Here is a 24,298-nt window from a genome sequence, read left to right as displayed (position 1 = left end):
AAAAACACCGCTGATGGGTGTTGTGGTCCCGAAAGACCAAACGAAATATGAGAAGTCTGAGCCTACTGAATTTGGCCTAGAGGTGAACGAAAAAAAAAGGTGTCACTATCGATGGCATCGATGTTCTTGAAACGGCATTACATCGATGTTTAATTTCCAATTTTACACCCTCTTCCCACTTTTTTCCATCCGTTGGAAGCGGTTTAGGATTTTAGGGTTTTTGACAAGTGTGAAACTCCAATTCAGAAGGGAGATTTTATAATTCAGCGTCCAATAATAGTTTAAAACATATCTTAACTTTTATAGCATACCCTACAAGTCAGCATACAAATTGCCAATATTAATAGTGCAACGTTGTAAGCAAAAACGATTGTGTGCTTTTATGGTTATTTAAACCTAAGTCGAACTTTATTTATTTTATAAGTATTTTAATAATTATTAGTTATTATTTATGAATTGTACAATTTTTACAATTCTTTTCCGCAAACAACAAACTACAAATTATTAATGAAAAAATCAACAACTAATCAAGATACTGCTTAAATAATTCAGTATGTATAATACGGTGGGATTTTCAGTATTTATATACTTTGCGCCTTTTCACACTTTAACATAAATGTTGAAGCTAACATTATGTCGTAACATTTTATGTTAACTTTTCCGTTTAACTAAATGAACGAAAGTATAGCAGTTGACCAAATCTAGGCTTAATTCAATTGTAAAACTAATAAAATGTTGATTAAATTCAATTTAATTTAAACATCCTGAATACAACATTGGAGCGCGCCAAACAACTGAAAGCTGACAATTGCTGATTGGCAAGGAAATACCATCGCATCTCTAGCAAAAGTATTTTCACTTGTGTGATTTATGAACAGAAATGTTGAGACAAATTCCTCCAATTTCGCTGCACAGTGATTTTTGAATCTAACATTTGAGCGCCAAAGAATGTAAGACAAACGTTTCTGTTAACACGTATCTTTACATTAGAGATGTGAAAAACAACGCGGGGTCCTATGTTTTTTTGGCTGGCTTTGCTTGGTCACACTCGAAAACTTAACAGAAATGTCGCTGCTCTGCCAATGTAAGAAAACGTTGCATTTTAACATTTTCTGTTAGGCGGAGAGCGAGCTCTGTTAAGAGCAGGGCGATAGGGATGGGAAAATTGAAGAAGGCGCGCCAAAGCAGAGGCGAAAACCATCGATTACCAGCGAGTATTTTCGAGTATTTTCGACCAACGCAGAAAAGGTCGCACTTTCGAGTACTTTTTCACCCTACGATACCCTACAACACAGTTTCGACTCGCACACTGCTTTTTGTTGTTGCCGAGCGAGGAAAGTCAGTCCGCGCAGTGAATTTTTTTCTGGTAATCATCTCGCCACGTAAATCTAAATCTACTAAAAGTGCCCAAGTTGAACGCTAAAAAACACGACAAAGACTACGTTTTGTGTGCCGTATGCCGTAGTGGGAAAAAATAAAGTAGGGAAAACCCCAGCGAAAAAACAATACACACACACAGAGACAGCACGTCGTGCATATACATACAGGGTTTCTAGCGTGACGTGAAGTGTATATAACGAAGCGAATGAACAAACGGCGAAAGAGAAGCGCCGAATGATAGTGGAAAACACGCAGACATTGTGAAAATGCGCATAAATCATTTCGCTATAGAATAGTACAGAGTTTTTCTTTTCTTTTTTCAAGTTGTACTTGTTTTTTTTTGGTTTGGTACTGCACGCATACAAGCATACGCTCTGCTAGAGCGAGTGCGAGTAGAGAGCATAAATATACATAAATACTCGCTGTTTTTGTTCCTTTTTTTTTCTGTATTTTCTTTTTTTTCGAGTTAATGGGCAAAAAGAGTAACGAGCCGAAAAAACATGTTGTAAAATTCCATTCAGCATTTCCCACCACTAGCAGCAGCAGCAGCAACAACAACGCCCTCTCTCTCTTCCATCCACTCGTTGCTGTTGTTGTTACTTTATGTACTACTTTTTTTCCTGTGTTTGCGGCTTCGTCATTCGCATGTACATATGTGCGTGTGTGCGTTGTGTCTACGTGAGAGAGCGTGCGTGTATGTATATACCCGAAACGCACACACGCACACGCCGATTCATTCGCTTACACTCTGTTTTTCTTTTTTTTTCTGTTTCCGTTACAGTCGTGTAGTACATAGCAACATACATCGCCCAAATACCACATGTACATAGTACATACATATGTACATAAAGCAGTAGGTTGTAAAAATACTTAACCGAGAAAGAGAGGGGAGCAGCTGCTTGTGTGAGTGTTTAATTCTTTTGTTTAACATCTAGTTTTTTAACCAAATAACAACAAATGGGTAAGTGTTTGGTATAAGAAACAGCTTTTTGGCCAGAGAAACAGCAACAACAAGAAGCAAGGGCAGAAGAAATAACGAAAAAGACAATAACAATACATGCATACAGTCGCGTCCAGCAATAAATGTCCCTAAATGGGTTCACTTCTACCTGGGTTTTTATTGCGTCCCTTTTTTCACTTCCTTTAGTTCCGCTGCACTTATATGCATATCCTGGACACACACATACATAGTTGTGTGTTTCCTGTTTATGAATATATCGCACCATGTGTTTTTTGCTGCGCATTAAGTGGAGTTTTTGAATTGTCCTGGGAGAAAAAAATGGTTTGCCTTCAGTCGTAGTTGCGAAAAGTCTTCACAAGTAAGTGTACGAAATAGTAAAAGCAGTACATAATTAAAGAAGTTAAAACAATCTGTAAAAAAAATATTTAGCCAAAAAAGAAACGAATATTCGAAAAAAAAATATTTCTACAGACATTAAAACATCTTTAAATCTTTTATAATTAGTAGACTTTTATTTTTGAAACTATTTTTCTGCGCCGCACTGTGGCGACCCCCTCACGACGAAGGCATTGCCAGCTGTTATTGTTCAAGGCAACGTGTTTTTTTTTGTTTTTTTTTCGTTTTTGTGGGTTTCTCTTGGATAAGATATGCCATTGTACTGCATTTGCAATTAAAATAATTGCCATTTCTTCGATCGGTGTTTATGTAGCTTTAGAGATCCTCATTAACGACACGCGCCTTTTTGGTTTTATGGCTTTCTCCCTTTTTTTCCCATTGAAGAAAAGGGATCAAGGATTTTCCAGGCAGGTAGAGACTCCAAGTTCGCTCTCTCTGTTTTTCGCTATCTTTCGCACGCTCAGCTGCCGTGTTTTTTGTTTTCCAAGTTGCAGCTGGCTGGAAGGGGAGGGGAGGGGCAGCTGCATTGCATTTCTCTCCTCTCCGTCTCTTGTGCTCCTCCTTTGCCCTCTCTTCTGCTCCCTCTCCTCTTCTCCGCGGGTCATTCCCCTTCTTTCTGCTGGCAATGACATCGCAACGATCGTTTGGGAAGAAATAATGTATTGGAATATTGGAAAAGTGGTAGCAAGTACCCCCTACCCCCACCCAAAGCCCCTTCTCTCTCCTCTACTTCTACATTTTTGCATTCCACTGAGGTCATTCCCTGGCGCAAATTACAAGCTGCACATTTCCCATGATCGTTTTACCTTATTTGGTCGGGAAATCAATAAAAACCTCCTGTACAGTGATCTTTCAACAGTTAAAAAGTTTTAAAAAGTATATTTCATATTCGAAATATGAAAACAAATTTTTTTTTAGAGAAATGCTATTTAAATCAAAGGTAAATCATCTTTCCAGTTTTTAAAAATATTTTTTAAACTAAAGTTTTACCTTAATTAATAGCCAATTTCCTTGGGTTTCGAGTACCCACTGTACACTGTTAAGCTCCGTCAATGTTTTGGACAACACACACACACAAACACACACATGTAACCCCACTGGATACACTTGAAATAGCAATAACAACAATAAAATAACAACAATACAAGCTGGCGATCAGCTGGAATGTTCGATGATCGTTGTTTTTGCGTCTGGCAATGCTGTTGTGATTTTTTTTTCGAGATTGAGATCCATTCATGCACGCGGGTGCATGACTCACTCTCCCAGCTGACAGTTAGAAAGATATATACATGTATATCTTTGGATATACAATACATACACATACCATTTGTATACGGGCTTTTGTCAGCTGTTTCGCACACACACACAGTGCATAATAGTGCTGCTCTATTTACACAAGTGTGCTCCAAATTAGCCGACTACTGTTATCAAACTGTAAAGTTTTTCAGCGTTTTTGTTATTGCCTTACAATTTACTAGTACACTGGCGAAAAAAAGTCTGCATATTGGTGTCAATGCGCTACATTCATTTCAATCAATAAAGCCTGACCTATTTGTAGATCATTGAATAAACATGTGTTTTAAAAATAAATTTACAAAAATATTTAGTTAATAAACTCATTGTTGAAACATGGAATACCTGTACTTCGTGTATAGTTTTTACAATGCATAAAAATAAAAATATTTTATACAGGTTTTATTTTTAGAAGGTCTTTAATATTATTATTGTTGATTGTACAAATGTACTTTACCCATAAATTTCAGTGAAAACAACACAGAAAAACGAAGAATTTTTTATAAAGAGTTTTAAATGGTTATTTGATATTATCAATTTTCCCTTAAACTCTTGTGCGTGTTGGACTTTCTATTTTGTTTTTTTTTTGGGTTTTTGATTTCTCAGTGATTTAGCTTTTACCCATCTGCATATGGAAAGTCGAGTCAACGTTTGCTACTCTTTTTTTGTTTGGCTTTTCTTTTCATTTCTGGGTTCTCTTATTTTTTTTGCTTTTCCTGGAGAGACCACCGACCTTCAGGTTACCCTTTTGTAGCCCCCGCCCCCCAATTTTCATCTTTCCCGAAATTCACAGCCTGTGACGCTTTTCAGTTCTCTATTTCCGCATTTTCCTCAGCTTTCTGTGGATTTTCACGCTGGAAAGCGAGGTACACACTCTGTTTTATATATTTCTGTATATATTTTCCTTCCCTGGGTTTTCGGTTTGTTTCTTTATTCTTTTTTCGGCAATCTGCTGTATATTTTGTACATGGGAAAATCAGCCCTCGAATTGGTGACCGTACCACCCCATTCCACCCCGCTGTTCCTCTTCCTCTTCTTCTTCTGGTTTGAGTGTTTCTGTTTCTGAGCGACCCAAAGCGATTTAGGCCGTCCCGCCCCACTTTTCCACCGCCCCCTTTTGCGCCTCATTTTGCTGCCCTCGTTTTCTGGCTCCTCTTTTACTCTTTCTCTCTTTTTCTCTCTGTGTCTCCTTGGCTCCGCATTTTCCAATTTTCCTCGTTCTCTGGCTTGCCAAATATTTGGATTCCTCCTTGCGCTTCCTTGAAAATGGGAAAAGTTTCTTGCTCTTTTTTTTTTTTTGGCTGGGGGATCCCAAATGGAGGATGTATGTATAATATCCAAGGGATTCCTTTCCTGATTCTGGAAATAATGGCAAAAAGCTCATTGGAAATGTTTCAAGGTACACATATTGTTGGGTTTTTAGGGATGTTGGTATAACTATTCGTTAATGAACTTGGAAATTTATTAAAAACTATCTCGCTTAGGCTAAAAATATATACAAAATATTTACATTCAATAACCATTGAATACATTTCAAAATGTAGCCAAAGAATATTAGATCATTATTATGTTTTAATAGGGCTGATTTATTAATTTGCATAGTTTTGTATTTTAGTATCTAAACATTAGTAAAATTAGTTTGAGATTTTCGTTAATAGGCCTTAAAATCCTTAATTCAAAAAGGATATTGTACATATTCACAGTTTTAAAAAGATTGAAGGAACTTGAAGTCATAGCTCCGAATATATTTTATAAATACCTGTAGCTCAATTCAATTATTCACACATCTTAAATTCACAATTCCACTTTCTTGTCTAAGATAAACAAATTTAATAGATTCCTTAGCTCTCGAGAAGAGTGAACCAAACGTCTTCACGGACTTAAAGTTTCTGCTGAAAAGTGTTTAAGAGTTTTCCTCTGCGGACTGTGTTCTTGGTATTTCGTATTTTGGGCTGCGAGATTTTTTCCACCCGTCATTTTTATAAGCGAGAGGTCAATTTGCATTTTCACCTGCCCTTTTCCGAAATCCGAGCAAAAAGGCAGCTGCAATTTGGCTGCTTGGAAATGAAATCTGTAATGGGTTATTTATGGTGAAGATTATGTTTATGGGGATTAAGAGTAAATGGTGATATGATTTTATACAAGTTGATAAGAAGAATTTATAGAGATCAATCGGGGCTTATTTAAATAAAATTTTGGAAGATATCAATTGGGACTTAAGTATTTAATACAATTTTGGGAAAACATTATGTTAGGTAAATTAATATTTAATGACATCAATATATTGATAGAATAAAATGAGTTTGAAATATAGAATAAAAGAATATTAAATAGTTCGATTAGATTTGAAAACATAAGATAACTTTTTGATTGATAAAGTTTAGATTTATTCTAAAATCTATCTCATAAGATTAAATCCTAATGATACTTGAATATACATTTAACTTGCACCTGGTTCTAGGAATCTAATCAACGGTAGACTAAGTATTACAAGTCCTTAGAGATATTCAGAGAAGAGATCTTCAGAAGTTGGGTCGCGAAAAAAATTGCAGCTTGCTTCCAAGTAATTAATTTGCAGCTTGCCACGTTCCACCTTTCGGCATTTTCCACCCACCCGGACCATAGGGAAAAGTTTGCACCTTGTCTTAGCATCCAGCTTCCGAGAATGCGGCACATCTGCCTGCCTGCGGAGATCAAAATTCGGGGATCCGCGAGATGCAGCCGGCCACCCAAGAAAGTACGCCTGGCACACTTCCTCGCGGGATCAATAATTCCGTGGGATCTTAGGTAGCCCACGCGACTGGCACGCGCACCTTGCCTCCTTTGCCCTGCCGCCTACCTGCCACCCACCGCCCACTCCGATCCGATCCTTAAATAGATCGTTGGGCGGCAGGACCTCTTCAGTCGAGTTCCACTCGTGACAAGTCCAACTTGTGTCCTGAGATCTTGTGATTTCTTGTGTGTCTTACATTCAATTTGTTAAAAAACAAAAAACAACTTAACTTAACTTTGTGATTATCCTAAAATGGATTTCAATTTCGATACTGTGACTCCCTGTTCGACCATGTCGTCCTACTATAACTTTAAGATGGCCAGGTATGTGGAGTTCGATTGTTTCACTTGATTGCTAGTCAAATTATTGTATAAATGCGCAGAATATTTACTTGTGTTTTTTTTTGCTTTATACTATGGGATGGCAACCCTGGCTGAGATAGCGACTGTATGCAAAAGTGTATTTTTAAGTTTGCTTTAAACTATGGGATTGCAACCCTGGGTAATTGGTTTGCTGAGATAGCGACTGTATGCAAAAGTGTATTTTTAAGTGTATTTTAAACAGTGAAAATTATTTATATTTTTTGTTTAATGCTTGACAACTCTGGCTTTAAATACTCACACACAAACTCAGCTCGTCTCTCTATTTTGTTAACGGTTTTCCATTATATTTTGTTCATTCGCTACAATTCGCGTCGCACACAAATCACGTCTTTGTCATGTTTTTTTTCCTTCGTATAAATGTAGAACCACCCCAACCCAACCTTACCCCCAACCACCCCCCAAATTCAATCAAAACTAAATCGAATCAATCAACTCTTAGTACCAACAACAACAACAACTCTATCATCTCTTCAACTACTACAACAACTATAACAACAGCGCGCCTACAAGAACAGCAATAATAAGCACACACTCAGAGAAAAACCATAGGAATTAAGAGCAGAAGAGGAAAGCACCAGTGTGTGTGCATGTAAAAAAGAGAAAGAAAGAAAGTAAGAGAGCAACAACTATATATGAGTACAACACACAAGAAGAAGAGCAATACAGAAAAAGTTGAAGAGAGGCAGCAACAGAAACAACAACAACAACACCAGCAGCAGGCCAGCTGAGAGCGCTGAGCGCCAACAAAAAAAAAAGGATTCGAGGAAGTGATCGAAGACGATCGATCCTAACTCACCAGAACTCACCTCATCATCATTATCATCCTTTAACCCCCCCAAAACCGAAACTCACCTTCGATCGAGGGTGTAACTTTTGTTGATTCGAAAAACACACACTCGCAACTCTCAGGATATGTACGGCAACAATAATCCGGGTAGTAACAATAATAACGGTGGTTATCCCCCATATGGCTACAACAACAAGTCGAGGTAAATTTTTAAACTTGAGTTCTTACGTTCCGTCAGCCATATCCATATCCTTTAATTTTTTTATCGTTTGATTCTGAGTCTGTCATTTGGAATTTCAAACTCAAACATTCAGTCGAACTTCTCTAAAAACCCAATTCCAAATATTTCAAGTAGTTTTTTTAATATTAAATATATTTTCACCCAGATTTAAAAACCCTTTTGATAAATTTGTAACTTTTGAAAGATAGAGAATTTCGACTGTAGTATCCCATTCCGTATTCCTTTTCCTTCCAATTCCTTTCCACCCATTCTTTCCCACACATACAACCAACACAGAAAAAAAACAAAGATGATACAGTGTTTACCTAATTTTTTTGCTACCCAGATTCTCTTTGGCGAACGAACAAAAGACCCACCCAACCTTTTATTGAATAGTTTGTACGAAGAAGAAAATTCCCTGTTGCTGAAAAAATCAACCATTTACAGCCAACGTTAATTTTTTGGTTTAGATTTAGATGTACTTTTTTGGTTATGAAAGTTAAATTTTTTTGCTTGTTCGAAATCTCTATTATTAGCAAAACGGCCTATATGCATTGGTATGTGTGCAGGGAAGGATGTCGATTGCCAGTCGATAATATTCCGAGATTGTTATCGATTTGCTGTCGATGTCGTAGCGCTGGCACAAAAAAAAAAAAGATATCATATAGTGTGTTTCTCTACCCCCCTTATAAGTACCCCTTATTCATTTCATATTCACACCCCACCCGCACATTGTATGCTTTTAGTTCACTTGGTTCTTTGTTTTATTTTCTGTGCTCTGATATTATCAGAGCGAAAAAAAAGAAGCAACGAACACACAGCCACAGGAATGGATAACAATAACCGCAACAACCCGACCGCAAGGAGGATTTATATAAGTATAATTAAATGTTACATGTACTAGATGATGGTGCAAGCAAAATGATAAAAGAGACCAATAATCGATTAAATACAGAGGCAATAAACACAAACGAACACATATGAACACAGATAGATAGCGAGCCAGAGCAGCAAAAAACAGTCAATCGTTATCGGGGGGAACCCCGCTTATAAGTACAGCCTACTACAGCCCACCCCCTAAAAAGCTCCGCTCCCAATTGTAATATCATTGTTTTTTTTTTCTTCCTAGAAGTTGTTAATTTTTTCATTAAACATTAGCTGTAATTTTCCATATAATATCGATCGATCTAGTTTTTTCATAGCATACATTCATGCGCTCGCATTTAACCTACACTTTTCGCACACACACACACCTAAAATCCTAAAATCACCTATAAATCAGATGATCGTCGTCTGCGTGTTTTTCGTAATCGCGACATGCTTTATTTTTGTCCTATATATTTACAGTTGTATGTGATAAATGATAAGCAATATATGCTAACAAAAAATGTTAACCGAGCATCGTGAAACAACGTAAAGTAACGCAATCTTCCATATATTAAATATATAATATATATATACACATAAACCATTTATAAGATCGAATTGCATTTATAAAGAGCGAGCGCGGCGCCATGTCTGGGCCAGAAAAAAATAAGTTTTGATTCCGCTGGGAATCGGAACTACTCCATATATATATATCTCTTCATATATATACGCGTAGAACAAGGCAGATACATGTATCCGTATCTGTGCATTTCGTTTGTGGCAAGAGGATTATAGAAACGGCCTAAAAACGTTCTCATCGTGCGGATTGTGCAACCTAAACAGTCTCACAATGTACCGGTAAATGTTCTTGAAACTCCTCTAACTCTCTCTCTTTCTATCTTTCTTTTGTCTCTGTTCCACACTTACTGCTTGGCGTAACTGTACTAGAAAAATATATATTTACTTTGTTGCCTTAATTGCCTTGAGTTGAGTTTAGTTCTTTGTTTTTTCAGTCAGTTTTTCTTTTCTCGCCTCGCATTGTCCATATATCTTCCATCGTCAGATCTTCAGTAGAACGTAAGCTTTAAGTTTTGCCTAAGAAATGACAAATTGACTGTTTTTTGCTGCCAAAAAAAAATGGAGAGCGGGGTCAAGCAGTGGTCTGATTTTTATAATGATCATCCTAGGGCATAAAATAAATGGGGAAAAAGCAGCAGCGTGGCAGTTTTATATGCTGTTTCTTTTGCTTTTTTTCGGGTCGTATAATTTATGGCACATTATTCAGCAGAGTCGATGAAATGTAAACAGAGCAACCACACAGAGGGTTGCCCTGTGGCCCCCTCCAAATTTTAGTGCATCACGTGCTGTGCGGAAATTGTGTCAGGACCTTGACATGCAGTAGCCTTAAGTTATATACGTATGGTTGTCTCTCTCTCACACGCATGTGTTGGGAGATTTTGCAGTTTATAACTAGCCTTAAGCACCGGTTGTTGTTGTGGTTATTGCGTCGCCATCTCACTCTCTCACCCCCAACACCCCGAAAACCCCGAACACCCGACGTATCCCAATGCATATAGCCGACAAATTGCCATTACCCCCCACTCTCTCTATCTCTCTCTCTCCGAGTCCCTGTGCTGGCTATCTCTCTTGCACTTGCGAGAGTAGCAGCAAAAATGAATAAAAGGCTAAATGCAAATGCAACATTTGCTCAAGGTCATCAAAAAAGCCCAGCACAACTACAAATACTACAACATCAAACCAAACCGCAAGCAGAGCAGCAAGCAGCATCGCATCAATCAACAATGTCAACAATCAACACCAGCGCAGAGTGACCTTGCCAACGCATATTTGAGATTTTTTAGTGACACTATTTTTTTTGCCTATTTTTTTACTGTGCAAAATGAAAAAAAAAAAACAATGTGACTTTACCAACGAATAATTGAGATTTCCCCGTCTCACCCTATTTTTTTTGCATATTTTTTTATTGTGCAAAATAAAAAAGAAACACAAAATCAGTGTGACCTTGCCAGCGAATATTTGAGATTTTTAAGTCTCCCATTTTTTTTTTCGTACATATTGTGCAAAATACAAAGGAAATTATGAACTTACTGCCCATACACACCACACCACACACACACACACACTCCAAAATCATAAACAAGAACCAAAACCAAAACTCCCCCTCCAGCAAAATTATGTAACGCCCATCATCGACGTTGTACCGCAGCTGAATTTAATCGTGTGTAGACATTTTTTTCCACAGCCCAGAAAGAAGCAGCCACCATTATCAGCATCGAAAAGCGAAAGCGAAAGCGAAAGACACTCACTGACTCTTTAGATAGTATGTAGTTTTAATTTGCACGGGGGGCAAACCGCCCCCCAGGGTCTCCTCGCCCAACGAAACGAAATGTTTTTGAATCGAGGACGCCTCCAAATCCCTGTAAGTAAAAAGACTCTAAGACACCTATATAGCGAAAAGCTAAAAACAAAATAATAATAATATAATGAAATATTGGGGATACCAAATACAATACAGCCTAAACCTAAAAATACTATAAAAATCAATATAAGCCCTAACTTAGACATTAATACCGATCTGCAATCAAAATTCGACGTGGGAAGACCAAAGGCGGTGTCCGAAAATATCCAAAACTTATATTCTTTTTTTGTTTATGTGATACAAATAACAAGTGCTAAAAGTGATTATTTTTTTGATTTTTTTAAAGTGAAATGTGTTCTAAACAAAAAAAAGTGTCCGATATTGGAATTAAATAATGGGTTACTAGTATAGTCCCATGATTATTTTTTTTCTTTTTTTTCGGTGAATCGAAAGTACAACAAAAAAAATACATCATGCTTTTCTTAAGTGCCAATATTTAAAGTGAAAACCCAGTGTTTTCACTTTAATGGCAAACGGGGGGCTTTGCAGAATTCACGGGTGAATATAACTAAGGGATCTTTCATTTGGTCTATGCTATGTTATATTCCCCAAGAAACTGCAAAATCTTTCAAATCAAATTTCTGTCTTGCTATTTTTTTTAAATTCTCTTTTAAATTAAGCCTAAGTCTTGAAAACAAGTTAGTTGTGTAAGCCTAAGTTAGTTGCTAAGAAAAGAATCGTCAAATCATCCAACGCCAAAACATTTCTTAATCATTTTTAAGATAATTACAAAATAGCTAAAAAAAAAGAAATATATAGTAAATTGCGCTTTATACATTTAATTTTGATAATTTTAAATAGTATTTTACTTGAACCAAAAATAAAAAAACCAACAACATCATCATTTCCCTGAATGCTAATCGATATTTTCTCTTTCCCCCAAACGAAATGGCATCGAATCATCATCCTATAGCGGTGGGCGTGGATTTGGCATGTCCCATTCTCTACCATCCGGAATGGTTAGTATTCATCACTCTTCTATACTCCATTTTACGCCTGAAATTTATAATTATTGTTAGCGACAAATTTCCATTTTCAATTGCATGAAAGCAATCAATCAAAGAAATATTAAAAAAAAGTTAAAAATCAAATTTGAAGGCAATGCATTTGATATTGACTGACTTTTGTATTTTGTTCTGTTTCGTTTTATTTTTATTTTGATTATTTTTGGATAATCATAACAATAATAATATAAATTTTATGCCTTTTACTATTTCATAGTTGTATGTTATTGAGTTTGTCTCATGAACGCTCTGGGGACACACGCTTTTGAAAAAAAAAAAAACAAAACAATACTAAAAACCTAACTGAACTATTTTATGGATGCTGAACAATTTTATTTGGTTTATTGATAATAATAAAAGTCAACAAAGTTAAAGTTTGCAATTTAAACAACAAAACCTAAACAAACAGAAACAAAAACAAGATAAACATAAACAAAAACTAACCAGCAACAACAACAACACAAACAACTTTTTAAATATCCAAAAAAAAAAACCCTTAAATAGAAATAACCAAACAATGAAACACAGAAACATACAAATGCCAAGCAAAAATACTCAAACTCAAACTAACACTTGCATGTGCCATGAAAAGCAAAGACAATCTATAGTATAGAAAACCTTTAGGTATCACCCTGCCACCTTGTCCGCCCCATTTCCGTTTCCATTTCCGTTTCCGCCTCGGCTTTGGCTTCCGTTTGGCGTTCTGCGCACTTTTGTTTTACAGTACTTGGCAAAAAAAAAATGGGTATACCTAAAGTCATGGTTTTAAATCATGTACAAAAAATCATAAGAGAAAAACCTTCTAACTTTAATTTTCATTATTAAAAATCATCTTTACTTTCATGATATCATATCATATTTCATACAACAAATTGTTTATTTGAAAAAAACCTCCAAAGCATTTTTCCATTTAATTTTCCATTTATTGAAATTTAAAACCTATCGATTTTTTTTGTTTACCACCTTGTCATTGGCATTATATTTTTGTAAAGCACTGTATTTCCCCTATTTCTCAATGACACTGAGACAACCTCACAAAAAACACACCCTCAAGAATAAACTAAAGAAAAAGTACCTAACACAAGACACTAAAGAAGCTTAAGAAAACTAAAGAAGAAGGGAAGAAACATTTTATGCATTTCTTGAAATTCCATATTTTTTTTGTCTTTGGTTTTTGTGCAACCCAGTGAATGCCGTTTAGCTCACACACACAGACAACTTACATACCTACACACACACGGAAGTACAGTGAAGCAAGAGAATGTTTCGATTTAATGCTTAAATCAAAAATTAAAGATACAATACAAATCGCTGCACTCGAGTTTCAAGCACGCCTTAAAAATTAACCACAAAAAAAAAAATAATTCAAGAAATAAGGATTTTTTTGCGAGAGATTTGCATTTGGAATACTACTGTTACTGCTAGCGTTTTGTCGTAGATTTCTACGTTTTTGAACCAATCCTCGCCACCTCATCTACTAACCAAGTTGTGTGTGTTGTTGTTCGAGATCTCGAGAAATAAAACAACCAAGCAGCAGCCGAACAACCAAACCAAACTGAACCATCCAATCAATCTACTAATAATAATAATAATGATAATTATCATTATAATCAACAACCCCCAAGACAAAAGCGATATGAGGCCTTCTCACAACACTAGAATATCTTTGTATGGTTAATCTGATTACAGTCACGTTATGCGTTCTCGCCACAGGATACAGAATTTTCATTTCCAAGTTCCTCGTCGCGTCGCGGTTACAATGATTTCCCCGGCTGCGGCGGTAGCGGCGGAAACGGCGGCAGTGCCAACAATCTTGGCGGCGGCAACATGTGCCACCTGCCGCCGATGGCCAGCAACAATTCGCTGAACAACCTATGCGGCCTGTCGCTGGGCAGCGGCGGTAGCGATGATCTCAATATGATGATGAACGATCCGCGGGCGAGCAACACCAACCTGATTGTCAACTACTTGCCCCAGGACATGACCGATCGCGAGCTGTACGCCCTATTCAGAGCCATTGGACCCATCAACACGTGCAGAATCATGAGAGATTATAAGGTGAGTTCATTTTAATTCTTAAAAGATCAAGATAAAATTCCTAAGAAAATCAAATTTGTCTTAAAACCCTTACTTAACCTTAACTTAACTTAGTTCTTCTTTTATCTTGATTAAAATCTTCTTAAAAAACATGAGTAACCAAGATCCTGTGGTTATAAATATAACCCGTAACCTAACCTAACCTAACCTAACTTAAATTTAACCCCAACTTAACCCGTTTTCTCATTTCCCCACACAGACTGGCTACAGTTTTGGTTATGCTTTCGTGGACTTCACATCGGAAATGGACTCGCAGCGTGCGATTAAAGTTCTGAATGGAATCACAGTGCGCAACAAGCGGCTTAAGGTGGTTATTAAACACTCCAATAAACTAAAGAGTTTACTAATTACATTATTTTTAACCCCCACTTTAGGTTTCCTATGCCCGTCCCGGCGGCGAATCGATCAAGGACACCAATCTATATGTGACCAATCTGCCGCGCACCATAACCGATGATCAGCTGGACACGATCTTCGGCAAGTACGGTTCCATTGTGCAGAAGAACATCTTGCGTGACAAGCTCACCGGTCGTCCACGTGGCGTGGCTTTTGTTCGGTGAGTCCTAAATATAGTTTATTGGATTTTAAGATTTGTAAAATCAGAAGCCATACATACAATTCGAGGTTCTTCGAGGTAACTTTTAAGAAAATGTAAGAAAACCTTTATTATCATTCTTTTTCAAATGATCGATATTTTCGATAATTTCGCAATATTGATTCGATAATTTGTTTTAAAATATCAGCTATCATTATCGACTCGAAGAACCTTTCGAATGTATCCTCTTGGCTCGCTTTTTATTTTAACCCCTACTTTGTATTATTTCGACACCCGGCTCATCATGTGCTTTTTCTTTCTTTTCTCTCATTTTCTTTTTTTTTTCTTACTGTGTAACATCGCTCATTTTGCCATCCTCTCTACGACGATCCAAATCAAATGAAAATCAAACTATATAGGTACAACAAGCGCGAGGAGGCCCAGGAGGCCATATCGGCGCTGAACAACGTAATACCCGAGGGCGGATCGCAGCCACTGTCCGTCCGGCTGGCCGAGGAGCATGGCAAGGCAAAGGCGGCGCACTTTATGTCCCAGATGGGCGTGGCTGCGCCGAATGTCCCACCGCCGCCGCCACCACCGCCGCCGCATATGGCCGCCGGATTCAACAATATGGTGCACAGAGGTAGATCAATAAAATCACAGCAACGCTTCCAAAACTCGCATCCCTATTTCGATGCTAAAAAGTTTATCTGAAATGCAAATACAAATTCAAATACAAAAATCCAGAAACGAACACAAGATGAAACACACAAGCTACACACAGAAAAAAAGCCACATATATTATATGTATATGGTATATAATATATATATATACCATGAGTGTTATACATCTTATATAGCCCTTTGATTCATTTTGGTTCATTTTTTTTGTATTTGACAAACAACAACAACAAAACAGCAGGCTACAAACACCAATCCAACAACAACAACAACAACAACAAACAAAAATCACTAACAACAACAACAATACAAATGCATACCTAGTTTTATTCTTTGCTTTTAACTTGGTAATATTCGTAAAGTAAATAATTCAATCGATTGCAAATTTATACATGCATTGCGCATATATATTATACTAATATATATGTTGTATATTTGGAAAGAGAGCAATAATTGAATTATACGTTTTATTATTTAGTGTAATTAAAAAATTAATACAAAAAACCCTACAAAAAAATACAAAAAACTAATTATTTGAAAAAATTAAAAAAAAATCGTATTTTTAGATACTAACATAAAATTTAAAAGAAAAACGGAAGTTATCAACGTTTTTTGTTTAGGTCTTTGAATCTTAAGCTTTTATTTCACAACTACGACAACAGAATACACACACACAGTTACACACATCAACTCACAAAACACACACACATACAGGCGAAACGGGAAACTAGCACTTAGAAAAAAGTTCGCGTAAAAGTGTTGGCAAAAAAACATTTTTTTGACTATTTTTTTTAAAGTGTGTGTGTTCCAAAATGGAACAATTTTTTTTTCCGGAAATAGATGGTTTTTAGAATAAAATCACAGCACAATGAGCCAGCGAAAAGCTGCAATTTTTTTTGATAAAAATAATACACCGAAAAGCACATAATAAGAAATATATATATTAACAACAAAGAGATAAATCAACCAAGGACTGAATCGATACCTAATTAAAGAAAGCAAAACCAAGCTTAAATCACAAATAAATTATATATATATCTGCAAAGGAAAACCCCCCCCACTTCAACGAAGAGAGGAGAAGAGTGTGCAATTTTTTTTTGTTCCTGAAGGTTTTTTTTTGCTAATTTTTTTCCTGTTCACAAAAGACTGGTGCGAAACAACCGATGATGAAATAAATATTGCAACCAAGCAATCAGAACTGAATTATAAAAGAAAATCAACAATTTACGATATAAAAATGCAAACTTAAAGGAGTAAAAATTACAAAAGCGTTGCCGAGCATATAAACCTGTAACCCCCTTTTAGCTCTCCACCCACCTCTTCAGCATCTTCAGATCGCATCAAGAATTTCGAAATCGAATCACGCCACCACTTTTTTTTTTGGTTATAATTTACCCATCTTTACCAGCGACAACAACAACAACTACAATCCACAGCAAGAAAAACAACAAGAACAAAAATCGAAAACCAACAAAAACGCAATTATTTCAGTTTTTCAACTTCTCGCTATCATCAAGTTTTTATCCATATATCGACAAAAACGAAAAACATGAAAAATTAACAAGAAAAAAAATCCCTATTTAGATATATACTTATATAATATACATATATATTTCACTATATGAAACCTATTCTATAAAATAGCGTTAAATTTTAATAATTATTTAGTTTGTAGTGCGTTAAAAGCATTCAAAACGAAAATCAAGCATATAAAACAAACAACCCGAAAGTGTGACCAGAGAAACCGAATATAATAAAAAGGCGAAAAGCAAAACAAACATAAAAACAAAAACCAAAACCGCAAATTTTTTTTATTTTTTTTCAAGTTCAAGCAAATTTGAAAAAAACGCAGTGTTGGAAAATACACCTGGATGCCATATATATATTCTATATATTCTACAACGGGAAGTTTTTCTCCCACGCTCCTTCCACTACTTTTTTTTGTTTTTCTTTTTTATTTTTGATCTTGCTAATCTGCCTTGTGTGTTCGAATGAGTCTGTGTGTGTGTGTGTACGAGTGTGCGAGTGTCCTGCTTTGGTAGCAATGAGCGAATGAGATGGCGAGTGAGTGAGCTGGCAGGATATCACCATCCCCCCATCTACCACGCGTGCGTGCGAGCGAGTACGAACGAGAGCGCGAGTGCAGATTTCCCGTTACAGTTACAGTACCCAGGCTCAAGAGACAGAGAGAGGCGGACGGCTGTGTGACAGACAGAGACACAGAGAGAGACACTGTGAAAGTGATTAGAAAGAAGTGAAAGGCGCATGGTAAGTATGCGCGCACTCAACCGAAACGATAACGGGGTGCTGCCCTATACATACAAAAAAAAGAAACCTCAAACCCCTCTCATAAACCCCCATCGTTTTTTTTCTCTTTTTTTTAATGTGATTTTTTTTTTTCTGAATGGATTGAAAACCGACGATAAAAAAGACACAAACCATAACCATCTTGTTGTCTCTCTCTCTGAACCCATACACCCCTTTATCGGTTCCAGTGCAAAAGGAAAAAAAAACAAAACTATTTTTTTAAACTTTTTTTGCCAGTGTATTTCATAACAACATTTTCTTCAAGTGAATACTGTGTGCTAAGCTATGTATTTTTTTTGTTGTTACTCATCTCTGCCTAGTGCTCGCAAAAAAAAAAAATACGCCTAATCACAAATTTATTTTGTTTATTTTTTTCCGTGCCTGTTCAGTGTTTTCAGTGTGGACCTATAAGGAATTTTATAATATCTATATAATTACATTTACAATCATTTCTACCAAAGCCAAGCAACAAATGTGCAAAAACTCTATCCGAAATTTTTTTTAGTAGATTTAGCTTAACCCCTCCATTTATTTTATTTGAAATCATAATTTACGTTTTTAATTGCTTTTTGTTGTTGTTGTTTTGAATTTCAAAACCATTATATGATCATTTGCATTATTTTGTTGAGTATTTTTGAATATTTAGTTTAAAATTGTTGAAATTAGCTGAGAAAAACGATTCGACGTTCACTTTATCTTTAAACAAAAACGCTGCATTATTTTTTTAAAACTTAATTTTATCTAAACAAAATTTTCAAAACTGTTTTATTTTTAAAGAGATTTTAATTCCTTATTGATTTGTAATCACATTTTATTTATTTATTATTATTTATCAGCCAGAAAGTTTGCAACGTTTTTGTGTTAAGCTTTTGAAAATGCGAATCAATCGTCGTATAATCGATATCCTTGCGATACAAAGGTCTCCCCAATCAATAGCAAGAATATCTTCGTACTTCGGACTTTTTCGCCGAAGACAGTTTGGATTTAAATGAGTCACTTTTAGTTTGGTTTTATTTTTGTTAGTTTGAATTTAGTTACTCCCTCTCGTTTCAAGTTAAGCCCGTAGTTTGTGTTTCTCAGTGTATTTCGCATTTGTTGTTACCAAGCCGTAGTTGCTCTACTGTACTTTAATCTACTCACACCACTAACCCCGAACCGATCGCTTTTCCTAGTTAAGCCGAAGGAAAAGCGACCGACTCAACTCATTTTCATTGATTGTTGTTGACAAAGAAATTCAAAAAAAAAAGAAGAAAACGCCAAATATTTGAATAATTTAAAAATCTATAAAAAAAACAATCTTTTTATTCCCCCATTTCATCCAAAATCAAGCAAATCAACCAACCCCACAAAAAAAACTCAATCTGCGCCGCAACTAATCCAAGTTGTACAATTTTTTTTTCGTTTCGTTCCTTTTTTCATTATAGACGGAGCTATGGAAAAATTACGCTCATTATTCGATGCTATATGCGATGCTATCTTTGGTCTCGATAGTAATTATTCCTTTTTTATATACTTATATTTCTAATTAACTACTCCTAGTCGTAAACTATCATAGATTATTTTGCTTTTCTACCGCAGGAGAGCAAATAATTATAGAGCTTTTTTATTTGTTATTCGTTGAGAGCCCTTAAGACAGATCTAGCCGAGAGATCGAAAGCAGAGCCATATGATCTATTTAAGTATAGTCTATCAAGAAGAGAGCACACACCTACACAGATACACACAACACACGCACACTCATGCGCTCCCACATAATTGAGAAGACAGAAAATAAATATTTAATTTCAGTTTTTAAATTTCTCATCAATCTATATAAAAAATGTATATTTATAAAGAAAAAAAGAGAAAAAATACTTGAAAAAGAAGCCGAATTTTCTTTTCAAAGCGTGCCATGTTTTTCTTTGTTACTTTCTTTCATATCATCATCCAGCTACTAAACCATCTCTCTCTCAAGAAAAAAAAAACCGATTTAGTGATATAAAACAATTTTTTTTTCGCCCTTGGCATTTGCTAATTTGCTTTTTTCTTTTATTAAGCAATGGCCAAGGGTGTGTGTAGAGCGTTATTTGAAAAAAGTTCCAATTGAAAAACTGCCAAAAAAAAATTGTACTTCTAGATGAAACCCAATTCGAACTCAAAATTGAATCACAAAAAATTTAATTTAAATTGCTGCTGGCCCTCTTAAAAAGAGTTAAATTGCTAACCAAAAATGTGTTTGCTTGCGCTTAATATTCACCCCTTTTTAAAACTAAAACCGAGTTCTTCTAGATCCCCTCGTTTCGAAAGTTTTGTTTAGTGTTTTTGATTAGATTTTCGTTTAATCCAAAATCCCCCACATGGTCTGCTTTGTCTGCTCTGCGAACTCTTGTTGTTACTTCATCAAAGTTCCCCAGTTCGTAAATGTTTCTCGCTAAAAAAAACTGAAAAAAAAACTAAACTAAATTAAACCCGTTTAAATCTCTAACTAGATATATTTAATTTCAACTATATACCAACATGTTTTGCTTGCTAATGTTCTTTGAACGCACTTGAATATTCGTATGTGAGTGTTTTAAATACGCCCACAGATTCAGTCACAACATATAAATTAAACACACATAACAAACAATAGACCATCACCAGATCAGTCATCAATTTGTTTTAATAACACCAATCCAATTCCCCATCCCATCCCAATAGTTCCACAAAACTAAAATGGAAAGAGAAAACATGGCACGTTCAAACGAAAATTACGAATTGCGAAAACCTTTCAATCGTGTGTTATATCGAGTGGGAAAAGGAAAACCTTTGTAATCGAAAACCAAATAAATATAATGCAATTACAAAACTTCAGCTTGAATTAAAACTACAACAAAATATCCCTAAAGTAAACCAAAAAGTAACAAAGCAAAAAACAAACAACAATAAACACTAACCCAACACCATCTAAAAAACAAAAAACAAAAAGAAGGCAAACGAAACTCTCTAAAAGAAATACTAAACCTAATTAATCTCTCTCACCTAGGCTAGTTAAGTGTCAGGGCTCTACCACAGGGATATTTATAGTTATATGATAAGTTTTTTTTTTGTCAATTTACTTGTTAATATAGACGCATGATTACTTGAAACATTATTGATATATTTTACTAATTAATTTCTTCTTTTTTTAACCCTTTCCTTGCTCTTTTGCACCTTGAATCCATCTAGGCGACAACTTTGCCGATTTGCTTGACGGACTGTACCGCAGGAAGTACCATTATCCCTACTTATAATTGACACCGCAACAGCAGCAGCAACTACTACAACATCAGCAGCAGGCGTTGGGCTTCACCGGCAGCACCAACAATATGATTGGCAATGGTAATGCTAACGAGAACAACATGCTACTCTACCACCAGCATTACCATCAACAACAACAACAACAACAACGCCTGGGCAATGTTGCTGCTCACAGTAGTATGAGTCCAAATGGAAGCAATAATAACATCAACAACACGAACACCAATAGCATCAACTTTAATACGATACGCCAGAATGGAGTTGCTGCACTTCACTATCTTCAGGAGCAATTGCAATTGCAACAACCGCAGGAGCAACAATCACAACAACAACAGCAGCCTTTGACAATGCCATCGCCGCCGCCGTATCAACATCAACAACAACAACAATCGCGACACCAACCACACCATAATGGCAACAGTAGTAGCAGTCTTGGCAATCAATTGCTCGCCATAGGCAGTAACAATAACAATAGCTTCAATAACAATTCCAATCACTCCAATAGTTTTAGTGGCAATTACAACAACGCTAGTGCTTTCACCAACAACGGTGCCAGCGGCAGCAGCAGCGGTGGCGGCAACAACTTTGCCCACAACAACTCTGCGAGCAGTGGAAACAACTTCACCAACAACCCCACAAGCAGTGGAAATTACTCCAATAATGCGGCTAGCGGCAGCAACTTCAGCAACAATCTTTCTGGCAATTACACCAACAGCAGCAGCAGAAACTACACCAATAATGCGGCTAGCAGCAGCAACAACTTTTCCAACAATGCAGCTAGCGGTAGCAATTACAACAAGAATCCTAGCAGCAGCAACATGATTGGAAACAGCAACACTGATAGCAACAACACCAATAATCACCACACTTCGCCGCAACACGACTTCAGTTTTAATATGTCGACAACTGAACAAGAACTGCATCAGCAAACACTAAAGTTGCAGCAGCTGCACCTTGGCAACAGCTTCAACAACACAGCAGCGGCAGCAGCGACATCAACAACAACATCAGCGGCTGCTGCAACTTCCACTTCCACAACGGCAACGGCGGCATCATCATCCACGAACCCCACAAATGTCGGATTCTTATGGCGTACATAACCAGAGAGTTGAGAAGCGTACGATGAAGGCAATCTTCAAATTAGAAATTATATATAACAAACTTATATATATCTATATATATATATATAAAACTATGAATACCTTATATTGATCATCGTAGTATCAGCATCCATCGAAACCATATACAGAAACCCAAATTTTTATGTTCTCAAACCCCAAGAATTAATTAACTATATACTTTTTTTTTTGTATGTTCCTCACTTTAACCCTTATGTTGTAGTTGGTTTTTTTGTGCTTTTTTTTGGGAAGAATCTTTTTTTTCTTTTTGTAACTAGCTGTAAGGCAAGACACGTATATGTATACAAATCATAAATAATTATATATAAATATATATATAGAATGAGAGATCGACGAAGAAGTCGATCAATTTTTTTGCTTAAACTTAGAGAAAAGAAACCTATGAGAAATACATTTTTTTGTCACATATTTATAACGTATAATCGTAAAGAAATACAACAAAATATATTATATACAAAAACACACACATTATATATCTATAACTATATAACATACTTGTAGGCGTGAAGACATAAGCTCTGATTGTTTAGTTTTTTTTTTCTCTGTGTCTGAAACTGATTTTTTTGGCGCGAACTATGCCGCAACAACGTACACGGGCATCGTGTATGTTTATAGCTGAAGTAAATCGAGATATATGAATACATATTACTTTTTTTTTCATAATTTATAAATCCATTTTTTTTGTCTATATTATATACGTAACGAAATGGCTAAACCGGCTGGACATGCTCAAGTTTTCAGGCTGTTTATTACTACATTTAAAACGAAACAAAAACAAAAACATAAATACTTAGCTAGAAATATGCTTGAGTAGGAGAAGGAGAAAGAGACCCAGACAAAATTACAATACAAACCCAATTTTTTTCATAGCTATAATGAATATGTATTTTTTTTACTAAGTATAACTACTTTTTTTGAAATCCATTTTTTTTATTACTTTACGAAAAAACTTGAGCATGTAGCAGCAAGAGAAACGAAGCGAAGCAAAATAACATTCAAAATCCGAGTAAGAAAAGAAACGTGATAAATAGCCCGACAAAATGAAAATCAGAAGAAATTGGAAAGTAGAAAGAAAAAATAGAAACGAAATCGAAAGAAACGGAAAAAAGAGAACACGAAATCATTGGAGTGACTTGGCTTTATTTTCAACTTTAAATAACTCGAAGAAAGCACATCGTTAATGTTTTAACTTTGTATTTTATTTTAAGTTTTTGTTTTTAATCCTTTTATTTTACCCAATTTTCGATATTCCAATTCAGCCAGTCACTCCACCTGCAGACAACAGATAATTTTTCGGTGTAGGTGCATAAATTAATGGAAGAGAACAAGAGATATTATGCGATGATCCTTTTTGCTAAATTCTTTAAATACTTTTATTAATTACTTATAAACAAACAAAAAAATGTAAAAAATTTTAATTTGTTAAAAAAACGTGAAAAACATTTCAGAATTTCAATTTTATTTTATTATTTTATTACCATGTCTCTGGCTTAAAACAAAACTTACAAGAAACTAAGAAAAGCATTATTTAAGGCAACTTAATAAACATTTTCGACACAAACAGCATTACCCCTGAGTTTTCTTTTTATTTATATATATTTATGATTAAGACTATGATAGCACTCTCTGTGTATTTATCAAAATTATGTTTTCCCAGAGTTTTTGTGGCATATGAAGTCAACGAAATAAGAGTAATAAGAAGAAACTAGTTTTAAGCGAGAAGCAGACACAGTAAACACTTACAGCTTGGTTGTGCTGAATACTAAATATAACGATT

At 35.7% G+C, this 24,298-nt stretch overlaps 1 protein-coding gene across 1 annotated transcript; it reads left to right on the top strand.

Moving 5' to 3' along the window:
* Positions 1 to 1,239: 1,239 nt before the first annotated feature.
* On the top strand, positions 1,240 to 24,087 carry Sxl (Sex lethal). The gene is given in 9 exon segments (XM_044392997.2): positions 1,240 to 1,366; positions 7,626 to 8,175; positions 12,414 to 12,459; positions 14,218 to 14,562; positions 14,801 to 14,908; positions 14,976 to 15,157; positions 15,556 to 15,779; positions 19,549 to 19,614; positions 21,311 to 24,087. Coding segments are annotated over 8 exon segments (2,220 nt in total). The 5' UTR covers positions 1,240 to 1,366; positions 7,626 to 8,098; the 3' UTR covers positions 22,483 to 24,087.
* Positions 24,088 to 24,298: the final 211 nt, after the last annotated feature.

This window comes from Drosophila takahashii, chromosome X, assembly GCF_030179915.1.
Source record: "Drosophila takahashii strain IR98-3 E-12201 chromosome X, DtakHiC1v2, whole genome shotgun sequence".
NCBI classification, from domain to species: Eukaryota; Metazoa; Arthropoda; class Insecta; order Diptera; family Drosophilidae; genus Drosophila; species Drosophila takahashii.
Note: the sequence above shows the minus strand (reverse complement) of the source record. Positions and strands in the feature narration are given on the sequence as shown.